Source organism: Manis pentadactyla, chromosome 1 (genome assembly GCF_030020395.1).
Source record: "Manis pentadactyla isolate mManPen7 chromosome 1, mManPen7.hap1, whole genome shotgun sequence".
NCBI classification, from domain to species: domain Eukaryota; kingdom Metazoa; phylum Chordata; class Mammalia; order Pholidota; family Manidae; genus Manis; species Manis pentadactyla.
In genome coordinates, this window is record NC_080019.1 from 213,999,944 (window position 1) to 214,023,585 (window position 23,642).

General features: G+C 34.3%; 1 protein-coding gene across 2 annotated transcripts in view; it reads right to left on the reverse strand.

Annotated features, from left to right (window-relative positions):
* CNTN6 (contactin 6) overlaps window positions 1-23,642 on the reverse strand; it is a 228,592-nt gene that overhangs the window by 83,254 nt on the left and 121,696 nt on the right. The window contains exons 5-6 of one of the 2 annotated variants that reach the window (XM_036878216.2): window positions 21,139-21,342; window positions 18,794-18,896 (exon numbers count right to left, since the gene is read on the reverse strand). In XM_036878216.2, coding sequence (XP_036734111.2) covers window positions 18,794-18,896; window positions 21,139-21,342 — 307 coding nt within the window. The remainder of the gene's footprint in view (window positions 1-18,793; window positions 18,897-21,138; window positions 21,343-23,642) is intronic. The other variant, XM_036878217.2, reaches the window with a different exon arrangement.

The window sequence follows — 23,642 nt, forward strand, 5'->3', positions numbered from 1 at the left end:
GATAATCACCCTAAATGTAAATGGACTGAATGCACCAATCAAAAGACATAGAGTCACTGAATGGATAAAAAAAATGAGACCCATCTATATGCTGCCTACAAGAGACTCACTTCAAACCCAAAGACATGCACAGACTAAAAGTCAAGGGATGGAAAAGATATTTCATGCAAACCATAGGGAGAAAAAAACAGGTGTTGCAGTACTAGTATCAGACAAAATAGACTTTAAAACAAAGAAATTAACAAGAGATAAAGAAGGACATTACATAATGATAAAGGGCTCAGTCCAACAAGAGGATATAACCATTATAAATATATATGCACCCAACACAGGAGCACCAGCATATGTGAAACAAATACTAACAGAACTAAAGGAGGAAATAGGCTACTATGCATTCATTTTAGGAGACTTCAACACACCGTTCACTCCAAAGGACAGATCCACCAGACAGAAAATTAGTAAGGACACAGAGGCACTGAACAACACACAAGAACAGATGGACCTAATAGACATCTATAGAACTCTACACCCAAAAGCAACAGGATACACATTCTTCTCAAGTGCACCTGGAACATTCTCCAGAATAGACCACATACTAGGCCACAAAAAGAGCCTCAGTAAATTCCAAAATATTGAAATCCTACCAACCAACTTTTCAGACCACAAAGGCATAAGACTAGAAATAAACGGTACAAAGAAAGCAAAAAGGCTCACAAACACATAGAGGCTTAACAACACGCTTCTAAATAGTCAATGGAACAAAGACCAAATTAAAATGGAGATCCAGCAATACATGGAAATAAATGATAAGAACAACACAAAGCCCCAACTTCTGTGGGGTGCAGCGAAAGCAGTCTTAAGAGGAAAGTATATAGCAATCCAGGCATATTTAAGGAAGCAAGAACAAACCCAAATGAATAGTCTAATGTCACAATTATCAAAATTGGAAAAAGAAGAACAAATGAGGCCTAAAGTCAACAGAAGGAGGGACATAATAAAGATCAGAGAAGAAATAAACAAAATTGAGAAGAATAAAACAATAGTAAAAATCAATGAAACCACGAGCTGGTTCTTTGAGAAAATAAACAAAACAGAAAATCCTCTAGCCAGACTTTTTAAGAGAAAAAGAGAATCAACACACATCAACAGAATCAGAAACAAGAAAGGAAACATCACGATGGACCCAACAGAAATACAAAGAATTATTAGAGACTACTATGAAAACCTATATGCTAAGAAGTTGGAAAACCTAGAAGAAATGGACAACTTTCTTGAAAAATACAACCTTTCAAGACTGAGCAAGGAAGAAAAACAAAATCTAAACAAACCAATTACCAGCAAAGAAATTGAAGCGGTAATCAAAAAACTACACAAGAAAAAAAACCCTGGGCCAGATGGATTTACCTCGGAATTTTATCAGACATACAGAGAAGATATAATACACATTCTCCTTAAAGTTTTTCAAAAAATAGAACAGGAGGGAATACTCCCAAACTCATTCTATGAAGCTAACATCACCCTAATACCAAAACCAGGCAAAGACCCCACCAAAAAGAAAATTACAGACCAATATCCCTGATGAACGTAGATGCAAAAATACTCAATAAAATATTAGCAAACAGAATTCAAAAATATATCAAAAGGATCATACACGACGACCAAGTGGGATTCATCCCAGGGATGCAAGGATGGTACAACATTCAAAAATGCATCAACATCATCCACCACATCATCAAAAAGAAAGACAAAAAACCACATGATCATCTCCATAGATTCTGAAAAAGCATTCGACAAAATTCAACATCCATTCATGATAAAAACTCTCAGCAAAAAGGGTATAGAGGGCAAATACCTCAACATAATAAAGGCCATATACGATAAACTCACAGCCAACATCTGAAAGCTTTTCCTCTGAGATAGGGAACAAGACAGGGATGCCCACTCTCCCCACTGTTATTTAACATAGTACTGGAGGTCCTAGCCATGGCAATTAGACAAAACAAAGAAATACAAGGAATCCAGATTGGTAAAGAAGAAGTTAAACTGTCACTATTTGCAGATGACATGATATTGTACATAAAAAACCCTAAAGACTCCACTCCAAAACTACTAGAACTGATATCAGAATACAGCAAAGTTGCAGGATACAAAATTAACACAAAGAAATCTGTGGCTTTCCTATACACTGACAATTAGCCAATAGAAAGATAAATCAGGAAAACAATTCCATTCACAATTGCATCAAAAAGAATAAAATACCTAGGAGTAAACCTAACCAAGGAAGTGAAAGACCTATACCCTGAAAACTATAAGACACTCTTAAGAGAAGTTAAAGAGGACACTAACAAATGGAAACTCATGCCATGCTCTTGGCTAGGAAGAATTAATATCATCAAAATGGCCATCCTGCCCAAAGCAAGATACAGATTTAATGCAAGCCTTATCAAATTACCAACAAATAGTTCAAAAATTCATATGGAAACACCAAAGACCCCGAATAGCCAAAGCAATCCTGAGAAAGAAGAATAAAGTGGGGGAGATCTCACTCCCCAACTTCAAGCTCTACTACAAAGCCATAGTAATCAAGACAGTTTGGTACTGGCACAAGAACAGAGCCACAGACCAGTGGAACAGAATAGAGACTCCAGACATTAAACCAAACATATATGGTCAATTAATATTCGATAAAGGAGCCATGGACATACAATGGGGAAATGACAGTCTCTTCAACAGATGGTGCTGGCAAAACTGGACAGCTCCATATAAGAGAATAAAACTAGATCACTGTCTAACCCCATACACAGAAGTTAATTCAAAGTGGATCAAAGACCTGAATGTAAGTCATGAAACCATAAAACTCTTAGAAAAAAACATAGGCAAAAATCTCTTGGATATAAACATTAATGACTTCTTCATGAATATATCTCCCCAGGCAAGGAAAAGAAAAGCAAAAATGAACAAGTGGGACTATATCAAGCTGAACAGCTTCTGTACAGCAAAGGACACCATCAATAGAACAAAAAGGTACCCTACAGTATGGGAGAATATATTTGTAAATGACAGATCCAATATAGGCTTGACATCCAAAATATATAAAGAGCTCACACACCTCAACAAACAAAAAGCAAATAATCCAATTAAATAATGGGTAGAGGAGCTGAACAGACAGTTCTGCAAAGAAGAAATTCAGATGGTGAACAGACACATGAAAAGATGCTCCACATCACTAGTTATCAGAGAAATGCAAATTAAAACCGCAATGAGATATCACCTCACACCAGTAAGGATGGCTACCATCCAAAAGACAAACAACAACAAATGTTGATGAGGTTGCGGAGAAAGGGGAACCCTCCTACACTGCTGGTGGGAATGTAAATTAGTTCAACCATTGTGGAAAGCAATATGGAGGTTCCTCAAAAGGCTCAAAATAGACTTACCATTTGACCCAGGTATTCCACTTCTAGGAATTTACCCTAAGGATGCAGCACTCCAGTTTGAAAAAGACAGATGCACCCCTATGTTTATTGCAGCACTATTTACAATAGCTAAGACTGAGAAATGGAAGCAACCTAAGTGTCCATCAGTAGATGAATGGATAATGAAGGTGTGGTACATATACACAATGGAATATTATTCAGCCATAAGAAGAAAACAAGTCCTACAATTTGCAACAACATGGATGGAGGTAGAGGGCATTATGCTCAGTGAAATAAGCCAAGTGGAGAAAGACAAATACCAAATGATTTCACTCATCTGTGGAATATAAGAACAAAAGAAAAACTGAAGGAACAAAACAGCAGCAGAATCACAGATCCCAAGAATGGACTAACAGTTACCAAAGGGAAAGAGACTGGGGAGAATGGGAGGGTAGGCAGGGATAAGGGTGGGGAAGAAGAAAGGGGGTATTATGATTAGCATGTATAATGTGGGGGGTGGGGGAAAGGGGAGGGCTTTGCAACACAGAGAAGACAAGTAGTGATTCTACAACATCTTACTATGCTGATGGACAGTGACTGTAATGGGGTTTGTGGGGGGGACTTGGGGTAGGGGAGAGCCTAGTAAACATAATGTTCTTCATGTAATTGTAGATTAATGATAACAAAATTAAAAAAAAAAAAGAACATCCTCTACTGTTGTTTTTTTTTCTCTTACCACAATTGTGTTTATAATGACAAATCTCACATGAAGCACTGTGGAGAGAACATTGTAAGATTCAGTATACTGGCTTCTAAGACAAGAACTTTGAATTTTGAAGAAGGATGTAAGAATTAGAGTCCTGGATTCTCACTCTGCAGTGGATCCATGTTTGTTTTTCATCTGCATTTTGATATTCCTTGGAAAATCCAATGCTTCCTATCTTTAATCCAACTGATTTGAGTTGGGAGGACTACGTCTCTGGCTTCAGGAGAGAGCATAAGATCCAGGTTTTGCCATTCGAAGCTGGTGGTGCACCATGGACACCATGATTGGTCAACTATGGTAGCCAAGACAACCCAGGCAAAGACAATTAAACTCAATTCTGAAATCACTTTTAGAAGTGCTATGAAAGAGAGGATCTTTTTTTCACTGGGTTTGCTCAGACAGTGGGATACAAACTTGGAATTTCTAGGCAACAATTTCCCACCAAATGGAAAAAGTATCTTTAAAAGGCAAAGCTAACACAAGGGAAAGATGCTTGGAATTCTTCACACACCTAGATCACATTGTATTCAATGCCAAAAAAAGAAAAAATCTCCATTTAAACATTTCTGTTAGTCAATACTTTCTTTTTTGGTTTAAGTGTGTTTGAGTCATTTTCCTGATGATTTTAACCAAAAAAGACTTGACACATAGATGCTGAATCCTTGGGTCCAAATGCTAGCTAGATTGCTTTTGATCTGTGTGGTTGAATTATATGATACAGTGAGTTCCTACTGGATATTATATTTTATACTCCAGGTATTTTAGAATTCTTTGAGCAAACAAACTTTCAAAAACACAATCACACAAACATTTAAAAATTTCTTTAAGTGTAAAAGTCTTATCAAGTGCATTTTGTGGCAACATTTCATGTTAACAAAATTTCTAATGGGAAAAAAATCTAGTAGTTTTACAAGAATTCACAGTTATTAAGTGCTGTGAATTTTTCAGATTTGTTATATTACTGCTAAATATGAATGCCATAATTCTCTTTATTATCACTGGTAATGTGAGATATGGAGAATAAATGTAAAACACAGATTATATAAAAATACGTATGCATTTCAACAAAAAGTTCCCATTTTGTCCCATCCTGAAACTTCTGATGAATACACTAAATGAAGTACTTTATATTTCACTCTCTCTGTCTTCTGAAGCCATCCCAAATGGACAGTGGGTTGAAAAGAACTGAAACCAACAGAATATAAAATTATTTTAGTAATGAGATTTAGGTTTTAGATGCAAGTTAATTTTTTCAAGATATACCATTCTAAGTATTTGATTATTGTAATTATAATAAAAAATCTATCATAGTAGAATTCAATTTATGGAGTACAGAGCAGAGTGCAGCTTTTACATTTATTGACTATATTTTGTTGCACCTTTATAAGCATGAATTTTCTAATTTATAGAATGGGGATTAGTAATAGTACATAATTAAATGACATAATCCATGCCACATGTTTAACTGTTATTTAGCTCATATTAAGCAGCATGTTTGAGTGTTAATGATAAATTAATAAAATAACTTAAGATCATCATTATCCTTATTGTTATCATTTCAAAAGCAAGAATCCATCTTATATTTTTTTATTTTCTATTCATATTAAGGACTCCATATGACTAGCCATTTCACATAAACTGATTTATGAATCATCTATAAAACAGAAACAGATGTACAAACTGTAACTGAAATGGGTGCTCAAGCATGCACATTTATCTCTAGAAGTAAATTTCCTGTTTCTCACTGCTTAATATACCAGCTACTAAGGAGATATTGCCATTGGTCATACAGGTCACATTCATTTCCTCATCATGAGAGCAGGTATCTCTCAGGCGAGATATGACATTCTTTGCTGTAAAGTAGGTTTTTAAAAAAATATGTCTAATCATCTAGGAACATTGTGGTAGGAAGGAAAGGAATCAGAATTCTCCACAGGGGGGTAAAATATCCTGCAGAAATCCGAGATTTTTCATGACTACTAATGACTATTAGTTGAGTGCTTACTATGTACCAGGCATTGTCGCGGATGGCTTCCATATGTCATCTGAGTTAAAAATTCAGCTGGCAGCTGCTAACAATCCTAATTAACTTTTTGGAATGGTACTCACGTTTAGACAGGTAATTTCTGCTAAATTATTACCTGCCAATTCTCCTTCACTTAGAGTTCCAGTACAGGCTAATTTATTGTGAATCACCTTCCAATCCTTTGAGTTGCCACCCATTCAATTATAAATACTATTAGACTCCTTTTTCCTTTAGTGTCTTCAGCATCTTTTTAGGACTTACCTAGGTCACTCATGTTGATGATGTTACTTATGTAGTATTCGTTGGTAGTTCATTTTAGTTTAAAAATGAATGGTCTATTTAAATTATGCACTTAATATATTAATATATGAATAATGCCATGGAGCAACAGGGATCTTGGGGGAGTCTTCTGAATCGCGATTTTTGTTAAATTTCTTGAAACTCTGCCGTTAGAGAAGGTAAGTCAAAATAAATGGAGACATCGTCATTCTAACTAAAGACATCATCCATTTCTGGCAACATTTTCCATGAGGTTCTGACTCCTTAACCCCTCCTTAAACTTTTGTTTTTATTCTTCACAAATATAATGTAAAAATCCAGTTTGGATATAAATCTCCATGAAAAGAACCAATCTGCAGCAGCTCTCATACAGTTTCCTCAGACCACAGATGAGGCATTCATGAAACTTGCAGTTCAAAAGGAGTCCTGCAAAAGCCTTTTTTTATTTTGTCCCTATTTCAAAATCAAGTTTGTTTGAAATGTGGGTCTTCACAGTTGTGACATACTACTGGATAATAAAAGCAAAGCTTTTTTTCTTTCTTCCCCTACTCCTCTGGTTTTGTGCTTTTTAAGTAAGCATTGCCATAAATAAGGACTTTTACTCCATTCTTCCTCATCATTATGCTTTTACTGAGTGAGCATCCTATTAATTTTATCTAGAGACAGAGAATACATTTGTTAACCATCTGGCCTATTTCCAAACTGAACTGGAAGTTAAATTAAGCTTTTCACATACTACAAGAAACTGTGTTTTCATTCTATACCATTAGCCCATAAATAGAATTTTCATTACTAGTGCTATTTGAGAAAGCTTATATTTCTCCCCTGTATTTCTTAAACCTCATTATTCACAGCTTAAATCCAGGCCATACCAAGCTTTTACCTAGTAACTGGAACAGAGAATCAGTTTCCTAAGATGCTTATATTTGAGATTTTTCTCAACTTGAACCTCATTTCAAAAAATCCCGTCAGTGGCCATTTTTAATCGAATGGAGTGAAACTGAATAATAAAACCAGCAAAGAGAGCCTTTGCTAAATTTTCAGACTGTTCAATTAGCTGCTTTCATTTCCCCAACTTGAAATATTTATACAAGGAGCTTGAAATATAAGATTGTCCTATGGGGATACAATATGGATAAATTCATGAGTTATGTAGAAAAGCAATCTCACTGTTGATGAAAAAGGGAAAACATTCTTTTCTGAGTAATCTAAATAGTAGTCATGATCCCGTCCTTTTGGTCAGTGTCTGTAACAGGTTTCCCTCAGGGAAAAATCTTATGGTATGTATGTATTAGTCTGGTATTTGCCACTACAGTTGCTGCAGTCAAATGAAAAGCCACAAAAGATTTGGTAATAATAGCAATGGTAGCAGAATGGCCCTTGCAAGCAGGGTAAAAGGATACCGGCAAGTTTCGTGTGATTGACTGAAAATTACCCAACCTCTCTGAGCCTCAGCTTTCTCTCTATAATTAGATATAACAATGGGTATATAAAAGGCTTCTTGAGAGGATTAAATGAGGAAGTATCATTGAGAATACATTCTGAAATATAAAACTTGAACCCAAAGTAAGGCTTAATAAATTACCTTATTACCATGGTTATCATATAAGCACAGGAAGATTTTATTGTCCAAAGATTCACTAAGAATTTTACTGCCATTTTCTACTCTGCTTAAACAAAACAAAATAAGTGCTAATTTGCACATGAAACATAAACTGGAGCCCATCACTTCAAGGTGAAAATGATATAGCATTTAGTTAATTAACAGCTTGCCCATAATGTTTTATTGATACATACTATTAACCCTAAATAAATACTTCTCCAATCATATGAGCACTATGCTGCTGGTCTACGATAGAGAAAATGATAATTTGGTCAAGGTAGGTGATGTTCTGGAGGCCTGGGTTCCTTAAAATTTATAGGGCTTGACCTTAGTTCAGCTTCTAAGCACAAACTTTACTGCAATGTACAAGAGACACTGCATATGGTATAATAATATTTAATCATTTTATCATTAATATATCTAACTTGTATCATGCACATATTATATACCAGGTACTGCTAAGTGCTTCCTTGAAGCCATATAATAATACTGTGAGAGACATAGGACTATGGTTATGAACATTTTTTAGATGAGGAGACTGAAACAAGAGTAACATGTCCAATATCACAAAGAGTATTTAATTTTTTTAAAAAAAGGGTTTGAGTCAAAGTCTCTTTTCATAGAGATTGCACTCTAAGCCACCTGGCTTTCTGTTTCTACATGAATTAACCAGCTACAAAATGAGTCACTTCAGAGTGTACAATGTGACCTTGAAATATATTCTTAACCTAATAAACTAATGTGTTTTACAACCAGTAGATAGAGTTCCTTATGTCCAAGGACCAGAAGCTAAAATCATAAAGGCTTTGTTTTTACTTCTTTTTTTTTTTAACATATTGAGATGCTTCCAAATTCCAGGAAAGGTTCTAGAGATGGATTCCAAGGTCAGCTGGAAAAAAAGCAAGTAGATAAGTTCTTTTCCTTCAGCTCAGTTTCAACTTGGATTTGAATTCTTTTTCTCCTGAAATTGCCTATTACTTAAAAAAGTAAGAAAGTAAGAACTGTAGGTCTCCTGAGAAAGGTGGTGATAAACTGGGAAGGGAAGGATGACAAGTTGCTCCCAGAAGTGTATATATTCTTCTTGTATGATTTTTAAAGCCTTTAAATTTGTTTAATTTTAGAAACAGCACTATAAAAATCCAATTTGTGATGCGTGATCAAAACTGAAAGTTTCTGTGATATGACTGCCCTTGCGTTTTGTTCACCATGTAAGAACTTATTCACCATGTAAGAACTTGTTCATTATGCTTCAGAAGGTTGGAGACTGTTGAGAGTTGGCTTGGGGTTGATTAATGATTGTGCATTGAGTCCCCTATACAGAATTTTATTGTTGTAAACAACCATTTGATCAATAAATATGAGAGGTGCCCTCTCAAAAAAAAAAATCCAATTTGTTTTAAAAATAAGTGAAAGGGGTACTTGACACTGGACTCGGAGTATGTGTATAAGACCAAAACAGACGCAACTTGTTGGCTGGTTCCCTGGTCATTGGAAGTTGCCCCTCTACAACTGTTCTTGAGAATCAGCCAACACATTTCAGAGAACTTAGCTTTTTACATTCCCTTCACCCAATAATTCTAATTTTCTAAAAATATGCTGAGGAAGTTTGCATGGGCATGGGCAAAACAGGGCAACAAGAATATTTACTACATTATTTACCACAACAAAAAAATGGAAACAAAACAGAAAGAAACTAAATATCTATCAGTAGGAGCCTGGCTGAAAATATACACTGGGATGTTCCAGTGTTATCACAAATGAGAGTACAGAAGGCTGTTTAATGACCTGCAAATATATTCATGGTGTACATATTTAAGAGTTTTAAAAGGCATTATGCAAAAGAGGATGCTAAAACAATTTCAGCAGCAAAACAAAGTAGTATTGGATTATAGCGCAATATACAGAATAAATACTCACTGACAAATACTGTTAAACACAAATTAATAAATGGGGAGTGAACAGTGACAAATCTCCCACGCAGAATAATTCCAAAGAAAGTCCGTAGATTCAATACCTTAAAGGAAGTATAACTTCATACTCACTAAATGTGGGTGGTGCATAGTGATCTCCTTCCAAAGAGTCAATATGGAAAGAGAAAGATGAGTCATCTTACAGTGGAGAATCCTGACAAAAGCTATTTCAGCTAGATGATGAAGCCAGCATCTGCAGTCATAAATCATTTTGATAAGAGTAGTAACCTTGATATTATGTGGTAAAAATGGCATTCCTTTGTGCTCTTTTTTCCCAAACCCCATAATCTCAGTCAAAACATGAGGAAAATACAGAACAAATTTCAACAGAACACCATCCTGCAATAAAACTCACTTCTCAAAACTGTCAAGTCAACACCCACAAGGAAAGTCTGAGACACTACTACAGCCGAGAAGAGCTTAGGGAGACTAGAACTCAGTGCAATGTGGGTGGAGTATTAGTATTTTTTATCATCTGCCAAAAACCAAGGAAATTTAAATAAATCATGGACTTAAGTTAATAAAAACATATTCATGTTGGTTCATTCACTGTAACAAATATATCATCTTAATGTAAGGTGTTAATAATAGGGGAAACTAAGTGTGGGGTTGAATGGGATTTTGCTGTGCTATCTGCTCAATTTTTCCATTCTAAAACTTATTTTTAAAAGCCTCTTAATAATAAATTTTTTAAAAAGTATTGGTGAAAGGAGAGAAAAAGGAAGTTAAGAATCTCTTACTTCTCAAAGATAAGATAGAAAGGACCCCTTAAGAAATAGCCTACAATTAGCTCTACCAAAGGAATTGACAGTGACCCCTTTCACCCTCAGTTTAACTAAGGGCAGCCTGGGGGAAAAAAAATAATCAGTGAAGCTCCCAGAGCGTGTATCTTTGAATCTTCCTTCATTGAAAGTTTATAAAGAAAGAGCAGATCCCAAGAAAAATGTGTGACCCATGTGTTGTCACATCAATCCTATTTTCAGCAGCCTGCAAGTTCCCTAAGGCCCTATGTAATCTTCTTAATCTCCCCAAAATCTCGTCTGGTGCCTGCTGCTTGGAGAACTCCTGACTGACTGACTAAATAAATGAAGGAATAAAGGAAATAAAGATCAAATGAGGTATCCAATATATGTTGGCTGAGTTAGTAAATATGGTGCTCAATTTGGGAAATGAATGTGTGAGGGATGCCAATAATCCTTATAAAGATTAAACACAAGATTTTGAAATGGTAGATCCATTATTCTGAGCGAGTCTTTGAGGATTTCATTAGCACAAAAATAGAATGCAGAGACCCCTTCTCTTCTTCCTGTGTGTTTCTTTTTAACTTCTCAGTCAAAGCAGCACTACAATTACCACAATTAATAAAATTGTTACGATTCATTGATTGTCTATCATGGGCCAGGAACTCTGGTAGGTAAGTATGTAAGTTTAATAGTATTTCCAGTCTGTACAACAATCCTACTTTATCTATCAATCTCTATATCTATCATATAACTAAATTTTCCTTTGTTTTACAGATGAGAAAACTAATCATACTCAGTTATTGACAGGAGAATTTAGGATTTAAACCTTATCTCTTCGAATTCAAACCCTTTATTTTTTTCCAGAATCCAGAGCTGTTTTAAAATACTAGTGAATCTACTAATAAATCATGCAGTCCTAGGAAGTGAGCGCATGTGTATGTATGTATTTGTTGAGAAATGTTTTTCTGTTTCTCAAAGATTGGCTTGAAGATTTGTCAGTTCTCAGATTTGCAAGCATGGTCAACAGAAGTGAGTATTTATGGAGTTTGCCAGATTATTTTATGCTAAGCAAGATAATATCATGGTAAAATACAAGGCAGTGAGTGAGAACGTGAAGATTAGGTTTCAATGTGCAATCTGGAGACAATGGGACAAACTATGCATAGGAAAATATTCTGCTCTCTATCCTTTCAATTCAATAAGGAAAGAAAGAAAGAAAAAAAGCAAACTACTTATCAGGTATCGAATTTTTAAGACTCTCTGATTATTTTTTAAACCAGTTGTTAAACACCTGAAAAACCTGAATGCACATAATTTGATTTAGAAATACTATTGCCATCCTGAGAGACCTGAGCAAACTTTCTGTGGTATAATCCTCAATTATGTCCATATGTGTCAGAAAAGCAAACATCAAATAGTTGCTCTGTCATCTCAAAGTTCTGGAATACCTAAAGACATCTTAGTGAGACTTCAAATTTATTGCTTGACATTAATAGCCAACTAATGGCTATTAATTAATTAAAAGGGTATCTTTTCTTTCATGAGTAAAAAGAAAAAAAAATATATGTATACATAAATATAGTTGTCTTTGTGAAGGTCACAGAACACATAGGAACATTCAGTGCTGTTCCTAATTTTATTTACATTCAGGAGTACTGACAGCAAAGTTACTAAATTAAGATTCAAAAGAAAAAAAAAGGAAAATATGTTTGGTTGTTTACAAGAGCAGGAGAAAAGTTATGAGAAGGATCAGTTTAATTTCTTCACTAGGAGAAAAAGCCTGTTTTCTTAAATGGATACACACAGATCTATCAATCAATCATACTATATTTGCATAGCACCTATACACAGAGTTTCTCAGGGTGTTTCACAATACAATTAATTTACAGCTTAGACAATTAAGAGTCTGCCATGTTAAGCAAATGAGACAAAGCTGAGAGTTGAAAGCTGTGATCATGTCAGCTCTGAAAATCCTGTACAGACAGTGAGTTACATATCCCAAAGTTCATAGCAACTGAAGTTCAAGCAGGGATCTGAAGTTTTGTCTCAATTATTCTATACTCACATTAGCCTTTGGTTGTTTAAGATGGTTAGATCTGTAAGTAACCAATGTATCCAGCCTTCCCTTGGCCTCAATCTCTATTCTCGCTTCCTGCATGATTGCAGCGTTCTCCTAAGTGACTGGGACAGGGTTTTCTGTATTCTCCCTAGTCATCTATTGCAGATTTTTATAAATCATAGTTATTGCCATCATCACATACAAACTGGTGGGGTGTATGCTCCTGAATGGCTCTGACTGATTTTTGGAAACACATTTTTTCTCATTAAAAAACAGCTTGAATTTTAAAAAGGTTATCTTTTGAATTAAAAAAAATTAATATATAAAATTAAAACTTACTTGCTGTTGAAATATTAGTAATTACAGAGAAACTAAATGAGAAATATATCCATAATTCCATTCCCCAGATAAAATCTTTTTAAACATTTTGCTGAAATTTTTCAAGCCTTTTTCTAGGATCACATTGAGAGAATTGAGGGCTAACTGCATTTTCACATGGGAAATTAACTCTTATATTAAAAAGATAATTTGATGTAAATTTGAGTGTGAGTTTTGAAATCAGAATCAGTGAGAGATGGATTTGAATTCCAGTTCTACAACTTATGTTGATCAAGTCACTTTACTTCTCTAAACTTCACTGTATTTACCTTCAAAATGAGCATTAAAAACAATACCTGTCTTCTAGCTATATTGGAGTAACTGGGACTAAATTTATCTTCCTGACGGAAACAATTAGAAAGCTAGACAAACATGGGAACCAAACCCTATTCTGGAAATGTAAAAACATTTGATCCCTGGACAGCAAAATCTGTGACCCCTGAGAGAGGAGGAAATATGTGAAGTAAGCTTTTGGTATCCCTGGTTTTCTGTCTGTAGTTACTTTCCAGATCAGAGAATAAAGGAAAACATAAATAGGACATTACTGTTTCACTGCATTGAGAAGACACAGAAGACTGAAATGGCTGGGATTATAGAGTATCAGAGAGGATAGGATGACAAAAAAAAAGTGCTCCAGAAATCTCATAACATAACATAACAAAAGTGTCACATGTGGCTGTGTGCAGAACAATATTCCGGACTCAAATAGGGCTGGAAGACATTACAGGTCCACCAAACTAGAGTACAGAGATGCAGTGAACACTGGAGCATTCAGTAAGGGTTGCATCTCAGGAGTGAACTAGCCTTAGACTAAAGTCTACTCTACAGCTACTCTAAGGAAGCTTCATAATAAGCCACGTAAAGATTTAGCAGATTGACAGTAATTTAACTCCTATCAATAAGATCCAGTATTTTAAATAAATAACCACAATCTAGCATTTGACCGTATAACATTTATTATCCCCAAAATTCAATCTAAAATCACCAGATAACCTAAAAAGAATAAAAATTATGACCATGACTAGGAGAAAAAGCTGTCAACAGAAAGATTTATAAATTTTAGAGATGATGGAATTAGCAAATAAGGATTTTCATAGCATCAATAGGACTTCAGGATAGCAGCAGGGATTAAAGCTGAAAGAACTTTAGACTCAAGACTCTCTAAGAAAGAGTCTCTAGGGAAACCGAAAAGGTAACAGGTGGTTCAACAACAAGGATGATAGAGGAAATGTTAGCTTCTTACAGCACAGCTACAGCAAATAGCACAGCCTAATTCCTTGCTGGATAAACATAAAACTTCACACTAAAATCCGGTTACCTCAATTCCGTTGACCTGATATACCATGTCTAGGTTTTAACGCCTTTTTTTCTTTTTCTTTCCCTCCAGTCCACATATTCACCTGCTGATTTGCTTCCTATTTCCCTCCTTCCTTTCTTCTCTCTTTCTGTTATCAAATTTTGTAAACCCCAGCTTTATGAATGCATAGTTTATAGCATAAATAGTCAGGAGTTGGTTAGCAAAAGCATTTAGAAACATTGTTAATAAGAAAAAGAACTTTGATTTCATTTCTTTCTGAGTCAATTAGCTTTTCTCAGTTTTGCATTTATCAAATACCTTATAAAGGAGTGTAGTACCTTGGAAGTGAATGAAGAGATTTAAATGGATTTGTACACAGCAGTACCCATATTTGGGGGGGAGGGGAATAGCTAAATCCCATTGCTGCACAGATCTTTTTTTATGAAAAGATGTCAGAGAACATGATTTACAATTATCATTCAATAGAGTTTATAAAAACATTTGGCAATAAACCTACATTGATTTATAATTTAAAAAGCAAGATGTTTGATTTTGTTACTTTCATATTGTTAATTGTGCCTATCCATAATTAATTATCCACAGAGTGTGTTGTTTTTTATATTTGCTAAGTTTGCAAATTTGGAAAAGTCAGTATAGTATTTGGTAAATGTCAAATTTTATAATGGACTAAAAAGCATGTTCAGTTATGTTTGGAATGTTTCAACTGCAATGCAATTTGTTTTCTGAAAACTTTTGGCAAGCATATATGAAAACTCTTTTTGCTAGTAGTTCACATTTGTATAATTTTTTACAAAATATATAAAGCATTTTCATATACACTTGTTCATTTGAAGGGATGAGAAATGTATTTACACTTCAGGTGCACAAAAATATATGTATCTTACACAGGTTATATTAACACTATTACTTTTACTCAGTGAATGCTTTGGACTTCCCATTTTGACCCCAAGGAATTTCAATTCCATCTTAATGCCTCACTTTAATAAATAAAGCCTCAACATTGATTAATTTTCAGATAAAATGTTCTGGAGTACATACTCCATTAAATCAATAATTTCCTTGACAACTTTCTATGAAGTGCAGTTAAGTAATTCTCATCATTTTCCATTCTTCTTTAATTTTATTTCATGTGCAACAGTTCTTTTATGTATAAACTTAACAATGAACATACAATTTATCAATCAGTTTTTTTGTACATCACATGAGATAAGCCATTTTGGAAGAGGATCCTTTTTTTTTTTTTGGTATCATTAATGTACAATTACTTGAACAACATTATGGTTACTAAACTCCCCCTATTATCAAGTCCCCACTACATACCTCATTACAGTCACTGGGGAGAGGACTTTTTAAAACTATTATTTTCCCAGCTCAAATATTCCTAAGTCAAATATTGTAGTTCAAATTATATCAAGAAGTCCAGATACTCCCATATGTTTTTAAGATAATAAATTTTACCATATGCAGTTTTCTTGGTTGTCAGTTTTTAATGTGCTGTTTTCCATCACCATGAGGTTAATAAAATGAAAGATGATTTATTTAGTTCTGAATTACTACAATTGAGAATTCTCAACAATTTACCTCAGACATTCTAAGGCTTCATTTGTTCTCTTTGGATATGTTAGCATGTATCTATGACTGTATCAAATAGTAAAGTCAAAGGGTAAACTATAAATGTGATGGTCAAAATTTCCTGACTCTTCCTTTTTCTTTTCTTCCATCCCTAAATTTTATAGCAAGTTTGGTTGAAGAGTAGCTATGGATCTATAGCAATATTTTGAGTGGCATAAATATGTCCCCCCTCCAAATGCAAGCTCAGTTATTACTTATCATGCATCTGTTTTAATGCTTGGTGCATGTATGTGTGCATGCACAGAGAATGAGAGAGAACAAAACAGACAGAGAAGGGAATGTCACAAAGACTTATATTTTGCCAGTTCATGTGAAGGATACATGACTGACATGACTGTGCAGGTATTACTCTTTCCACATTTCTGTAGGTTTGAATTTTTTAGGAATAAAAATGTAGAAATAAATAAAGTTAAATCTTCCATGTGAGCAATTAAAAGACTATATTGAGCAACTAAGTTTTCTCCACGTCTTCTCTTTTCTGCTCCAGAACTGACCCTGTTTGCTGCTTTCTCTCCTTAATATCACTACAGATATTGAGGCAGACAGAAAAGGAATGTGTTGCAGAGAGATGAGAATGTGTAGACTCTCTGAGATACCTGTTTCTAGTTTGAAAGTTCCCAATAACTCAAACACTGGTAATAACACAAAAAGACAACGGTATTTGCATTTGGAGTTCATAATAATTCAATGGACATTTACTGCCTAAATGCCAAGCCCAGTGCTATATGTTTTTTACTTATATGATCCGCTCAAATCTTCAAAAGAAACACAACAGACAGGTGTCATTATAACTCCTCTTGGATGAGAATATGGAAATTCACAGAGGTTAAGAAGGATATTTACTAAGGGTCACACAACTCTTGAGAAACGTAGGAACTGAATCTCCCTCTGCTGACTTCAAGAGCAATTATTAAGTATTTACTCACAAGTTCCTAAATTCAGAACTTAAAATAAGGTGAGGACTAGATAGATTTGAATTGACTTTGCCTTCTTAACAGAAGTATGAAACTGAACAGGTGATTTATTCAATCTGAGCTTCATTTTTCTCATATGCAATAAACTTACGATGTATCCCACACAGTTCTAAAGATTATGTGCATCATATAAATTTTTAGTTATAAATGTTTAACAAATGAAATTTATTTACATGAGATACTTGAGAACTAGCCTAATAGTTTTCAAAGTGATTTTACTATGTAAGAGTATTTTTTTTAATTATAGGAATCCATATTTTCTGGTGTCAAATATGATAGATAAGCTATTAACATTATTTCTAGGTACTATTTTCATTGGTCTTCTTTTAAAATAAATAATCTAATTCTCATAGTATTTTCCTGACAAGTGTTTTATTTCTTTTTGTAAATCTTAATTTCTCAGAAAGCTTGAAAATGGTGAAAGTTCATCATATCTTTAAAGGCAGGCAAACAAAAACCGTGACATAAGGTCTCCACTTGTCACTTTTTAAGAATAATTTATTCAATCAATAATTATTTACTGGACAAATTCTATGGGACCAGTAGTGTATGAAAACATTTTTAAAGACATGAAAAATGAATAAGCCGAGAAATGTAAAGATCTACAAAATTTCACATATAGAAAGGAGCCTAAAAGATTTAGTAGCCAGCATTATTTGAATCGCTTAGTGTATTTACTTAATAATAAGATGGAGACTTTTAAGGATGTTTTCCATAATTTTAGATGTAAATCACTATTTCTAAATGTGATTCACACATTAGGAATAGACTCTGGATTTAGAGGTAAGCCCTCAAAGTTGATAGTGAGAGTCAAGTCTCTTACTGTGCCAAGTATTTTCTGTAGAAAAGAAGAACCACAATTACCTGGGAGCTTATTAGCAATGGAGAAATCAGGCCTCACCCCAGACTTACAGAATCTCAATTGTGCCCAGGCAATTTATATACATGCTGATATTTTTAAATGGCAGATTTAGTCTATCTCTTTATTATTTGGGTCCTGGTACTTATAGGCAGAAATAAATGAAGTTTGAATATTACCAAAAGGCCCAGAGATGTCTGGTTCTTCTGTGAAGAAATGCAGATATTTGACTGGTTTAAAAGCATTCCAAACCTGCCTCTGATAAACACTTATCTGAGTGAAACAAAATGCCTCCCTCCACTACCAGGTCACATTTGGCTCAATTCTAATTATCCACTATGAACAATGGCCTTTAATTAGTCTTATTTTGGAAACTAGCAGTGCAGGTTTTTCATTTACAATTGCTGATTAAATAAGCAAGGTGACACTCCAACCAATATATTTCTGGATGTAGGAAGAGATGGAGTGAAGGCTGTGGAGAAGGCCTAGTGACTTGCCCACAGTCTTATACAATTGCACTTATTCCTTTGCAATGTGCTGCCTAAATGGCCTTCATTACGCTCAAACTAAAGGAAATACCAGCACACCTAGGGCTGAATTACAGTCCCAATCATTTTCAGAGTATTAGGCATGTTTGTTTAAATTTCATTAAGAAAGTTCCACTTTTGCCCAGCATTTGAAATCTATTTGGTAATTTACTTTAGAGCAATGTTTGAATAACAAAAAGGTTTTTAAAAAAATTAAAACAACCAGAAAAAAAACAACCTTACTTTCCAAGGGCAAAGCATTCCAGTTTTACAGATGAATCCTTTGCAGCTTGTATAGTTTCAGGAAAACGCACTTCAATCTTTGGTTCATATTCCCCCATCACACCTGTTAAATATCAAAAAAGCTAGCAGCATTTCTGGAGAATAGAAGTTTTCCATGAAGAAAATGCTTCATTAACCAAAATCTTATTATTTTGTCCTTCAGTTAACAATATTTTTCAATACTTTACTGAGTGACAGAGGGCAGAGAAACTTCATGATACTATGTAAGGAATCAATTCACTTACCCTCCCCTGAAAAAGAATGTCTAAGATATAGCAAATTGTCAAAAGAGTGACATCTCAAATTTCCCCATATTTCATATTAACTCTTAAAAATAATTAGTGTTTCCAATTAAGAACTAAATGCACCTATATTTTAAAATGCTTCTGAGTTGTCAAAAAAGTTTCTTCTCTAGAGATATCCACATCTATTACTCCTTCACTGAACTAATGGGGCCAGATCTGTTCAGGAATAAGGAAAATTTTAATTAATACTGTAAGAGGTCTAATACAGCACCTTATATTAATCTAAAACATCAATATATCTGCAAGAAAACCTATGAAGTAGTCACATTAGTTGGGATAAACAGAAACCTAAATATCCTTTTGTCAGTTCATTGAGGTTTTACTGCTAAACAAGCTTGCTGTATACTTACAAAAATTTTTCTGTTTTTACAGCTTCAAAATTTTTCAATAAGAGATCATGGATATGGTATAAAGTAAGAATAAGTCTAATGTGTTGTAAATACGCTTTCTACCAGAGGAGTTGTAGCAAATGGAATGTATTTCTGGGCTATCCTCAGTAACTGAATTAATTTAGTCAATGACAATCGAGATTCTTTAAAGCTTTTGATTATATTTGTTTTAGTTATACCAAACACCAGAGTAATCTATTCCTTTAAAAAATGGTTTATTGGTGGCCAGTACAAGTGCAAAAAAGGAAAAATTTACCAAATATATTTACATTTTAAAAACCTCATTTTTAAGACTTTGACTATTTCAAACAATCAAGGAGGCTATGGTTAAAGAGGTAGAGAGTATTACTTTATTCAAATAAATTGGTTGGTTTTATATAGTTCCTATTTTCTTGAAGTCTGATATTTCTTGACTGACTATTTTAGAAGAGGTTTGATTTTTAAAATATTATGTGTAATGCTTCTATTTTTACTATAAATGTGTTGAAGAGAAAAGAGGGGATGGAAGAATGAAGGAATGAAGAAAGGGAGAAGCAGAAAGTGAGAGTAGACAGAAAAAAATAGAAAAATATGGTAGAATTCCTATGCATATAATTGGCTTATGAGCTCTTTCAGTCATGAACAGAGTATTCACTAAAGGGGAGAAATTGGACTTACGAATAAATCTAGTGGTTGCTGAAATCTGAATTAAGACCATATAAATATATTTGGACGGTTAGTGATTATAAAAGTTCTGTCATAAGAACTCCCTGTATAGAGCTAGTTCTATGATTCTGTTAGCCATTATGAGCATTATATTCTTGGTTTTCTTAAATTCCTCAGAGAGGTGAAAAACTCTATGAGGTATTATGTTTCAAGTCCAAAACTGACCATAAAATGCATCGACATGTTTTCTATCTTTACATTTCCCACTGTGCATATTTAATTAAAGAATCAACTCGAGGATTTTTTTAGTTCAATGATTTCTTTAGATTTCCTAACTCTCTAAATCTTGTACCAGCTATGACTTGACTAAGCTACAAAACTTGTCAGAGACCAATCTGAATTATGATCCTTGGAGGAATATAATTAGCATGAATCTTGTGTTTCATTCCTCTTTGGAGTGTTCATAATTAATGTTGGCTTGTGTTATTTTCCTTGGATGTGAAATATTTTCCTGTTTTACCAGCCAGGTAAATTAAGGATGAACAAAAAGGACAAATATGAAAAGAAAGAGGTATTAAAGAGAAGCTGTATCCTATGCTCATTAAAAATATATTATTCAACTAATAAGTTTGGCAGCACCCACACGTGCACACACACACGCCTACTCCCCCCAACAAAGATAATTTTTTTAAAAATATTCCAGCAAAGAAAGGATGATCTGTTCCAGTGCCATAGGAGATATGGCATAGTATATCCAGAATGATGTATACTGCACCATGTGGGTGAACGATTCAAGATTCTATTATATTTTTTGATAAAACCTGATATTCATTATATTTGTGAATTGGGCCTCAACTCATAGATGATATGGCTCCACTAAACCATAGGGAAGAAGAAAGCTTTACAGATCTCCCCAGTCTTCAAGAGTCACAGACAAGTATATTACCAAGATAATTCATCATCTTACCATCAGGGCGCTGCACTAACGGAGTGGGTGGTCCTTGAACACTTCTCTGTGCTTCCTTGTTTGTTATGAAGCAAGTGTAGTTGCCCACATCTGATGGTTCCACTTTGGCAATGTACAAGTTTCCTGTCTCTTGTGATATGAATCTCCTATTGTCCTCTTGGACATACAAGGGGTTATCATTGAAGGTCCAGGCATAAAATAAATCTAGAAAACATAAGAAAAAATATTATCCTGGCTGTATTCATTGTTACACCTATTGCCCTGGTGTAATTGTAATATCCCATTATATGCAAATATATCCCAATTTCAATGAAAATTTATATGGTCACCTTGCCCATAATTGGCTTTGTGTAATGGAGGACGTGATGATGGGATGTCTAGGGAATAAGGGAATGGATGAACATATTAAGAAAAGCTGTAAGATGTATACAATATTTTGGGCTCAAAATGCACACTCAATTTCTCCAGCAATACTCATGTTAGCAGTGTTTCTCAGTATGTGGCAGTCAGAAGGTTGCCTGCATTACAGACGCTTCCAGGTACTTGTTAAAATTTAACTTAAAGATGTAAGTTCAAGGACTTTACCACTGACCTTGGAATTCAGTCATTATGTAATTTCTTAGCATCTATTCTGTGACCATTTTTTGACTTAGAATACAGTAAAGCAAAACCTGTGCCTTATAAAGCTCGACCTGTTATCACTAATTACCACTAATGTGGATTCTCCCACTGTGGGATGATGTGCTCTCTTTGACAGAGGCATCATAGGAAGCCCAGAGAAGGAGCCTAGAGTTATCTGTGGTGAAAAAAGTCTTCTGACAAGAATTCTGTGTTGAAACTGGAAGGATAAACAGGAGCTATTCAAGCAAGAGATGAGCAAACATTGCTCAGAAGGCAAAGTATGAACAAAAGCTTGAAGATGAATGAGAGTACATCATTTTTGCTGAACATCAATCAATCTCTGGAATCTTATTGATAACTATGAAGACATATATAAATATGAAGTATAAAATTAAGATATTGAACATACTATAACATGCACAAATCTTAAGTGTTCAGTTCAGTTAATTGTAATAGTTATAACCTTATCTATCTGCCACTCCAAAATAAAATATGGAACATTCCTGTATCTTCAGAAATTTTCTTATGACCCTTTCTGGTTGATCTCTCCCACTATAATGGCTACCCAATTTCTATTATCATAGATAATTTCTACCAGTATTTGGGTTTCATAAAGTGGTATCAAACAGAATATACTCTTTGTGTCTTATTTCTTTTCACATTTTTTTTAGTGAAGTATAGTTGATACACAATATTATATTGTCTTCAAGTATACAATGCAGCGGCTTAAGAGTTACACACATAATTACATCCTCATCCCAACTAGCACAGCTACTGTCAACTTGGAAAGATACTTTTTAATATATCTGTGGATATTCACCTATGTTGTTGTGACTATCAGTACATTTTATCCTTTCCATTGCTGAGTAGTATTTCATTTATGAATGTACCACATCTGTTTAGTCAGTTTTTTGTTAATAAGAATATTGGATTATTTCCAGCTTGGGTCCATTATGTATTTGGTTGAAATAAACATTTTTCTATTAGACTGTCCATGGGCATTTTTATTTTTCTTTATAGTTACACAAAACTATAAAATTTTTTCAAAGTTGTTGTACCAGTTGACATCTCTACCAGAAATGCATAATAATTACAGCTCCACGTCTTTGCACAAATTATGTGCTGTCAATTTTTAAATTGTAGCTAGATATCTTTGAACACAGGAAAGTATTCTCAGAGATTAAGGTTTTGTAAGTTTGATACTATCTGAAGGCTAAGAAATTATATGAACTGTAGAAATTAAGTAGAATCAAGTTTATGTCTAGGGAAGGGGAAGAATATAACTGGTTCAAAAGAGACCCCCCAAGAAGTGGAATATATAGATGATCGGGGTGAAGAAGAGGAATATACTTGTTAGGTCAAAACATGATCACTTGTAAATAAACTTGGAAATCTGAGCTCACAGGAGAACTGGGGACCTCTTGCCCAGACAGAGGCTGCGGGTCACGTCTGTCATCTGCACTTACATTAAATAATGCAGAAGCAAGACATGATAGAATCAAAATACAAAAAAGAGAGTTCTGGTGTGTTCTAGCAGTCTTCTCTAGGTGGAAGCAGACTACCTGAAACATTCCTCACTAATCTTACTGAATTTAAATTCCGCAAAGGATTAGGAGGCAATACAGATCTACCAGTATTCTGACCTTAAACCTGAACTATAATAAAAAAACTCTTGAGAAAGTTGGAGTGTGGGAATCTTACCATCTTAATCATCCCCTTCACCAAGAAAAAAAAGAAAAAGCATAAACAATACAAGTAAGGAACCAGATTTTAGAAAGAACAAAAAGAAAGAAGGGGAAGAAGACAACAGTGAGTCTATAAAAACAGACCATTTAATAGACATCATTAAATTCTGACAGCAATTTATAAATGGTTTCAATAAA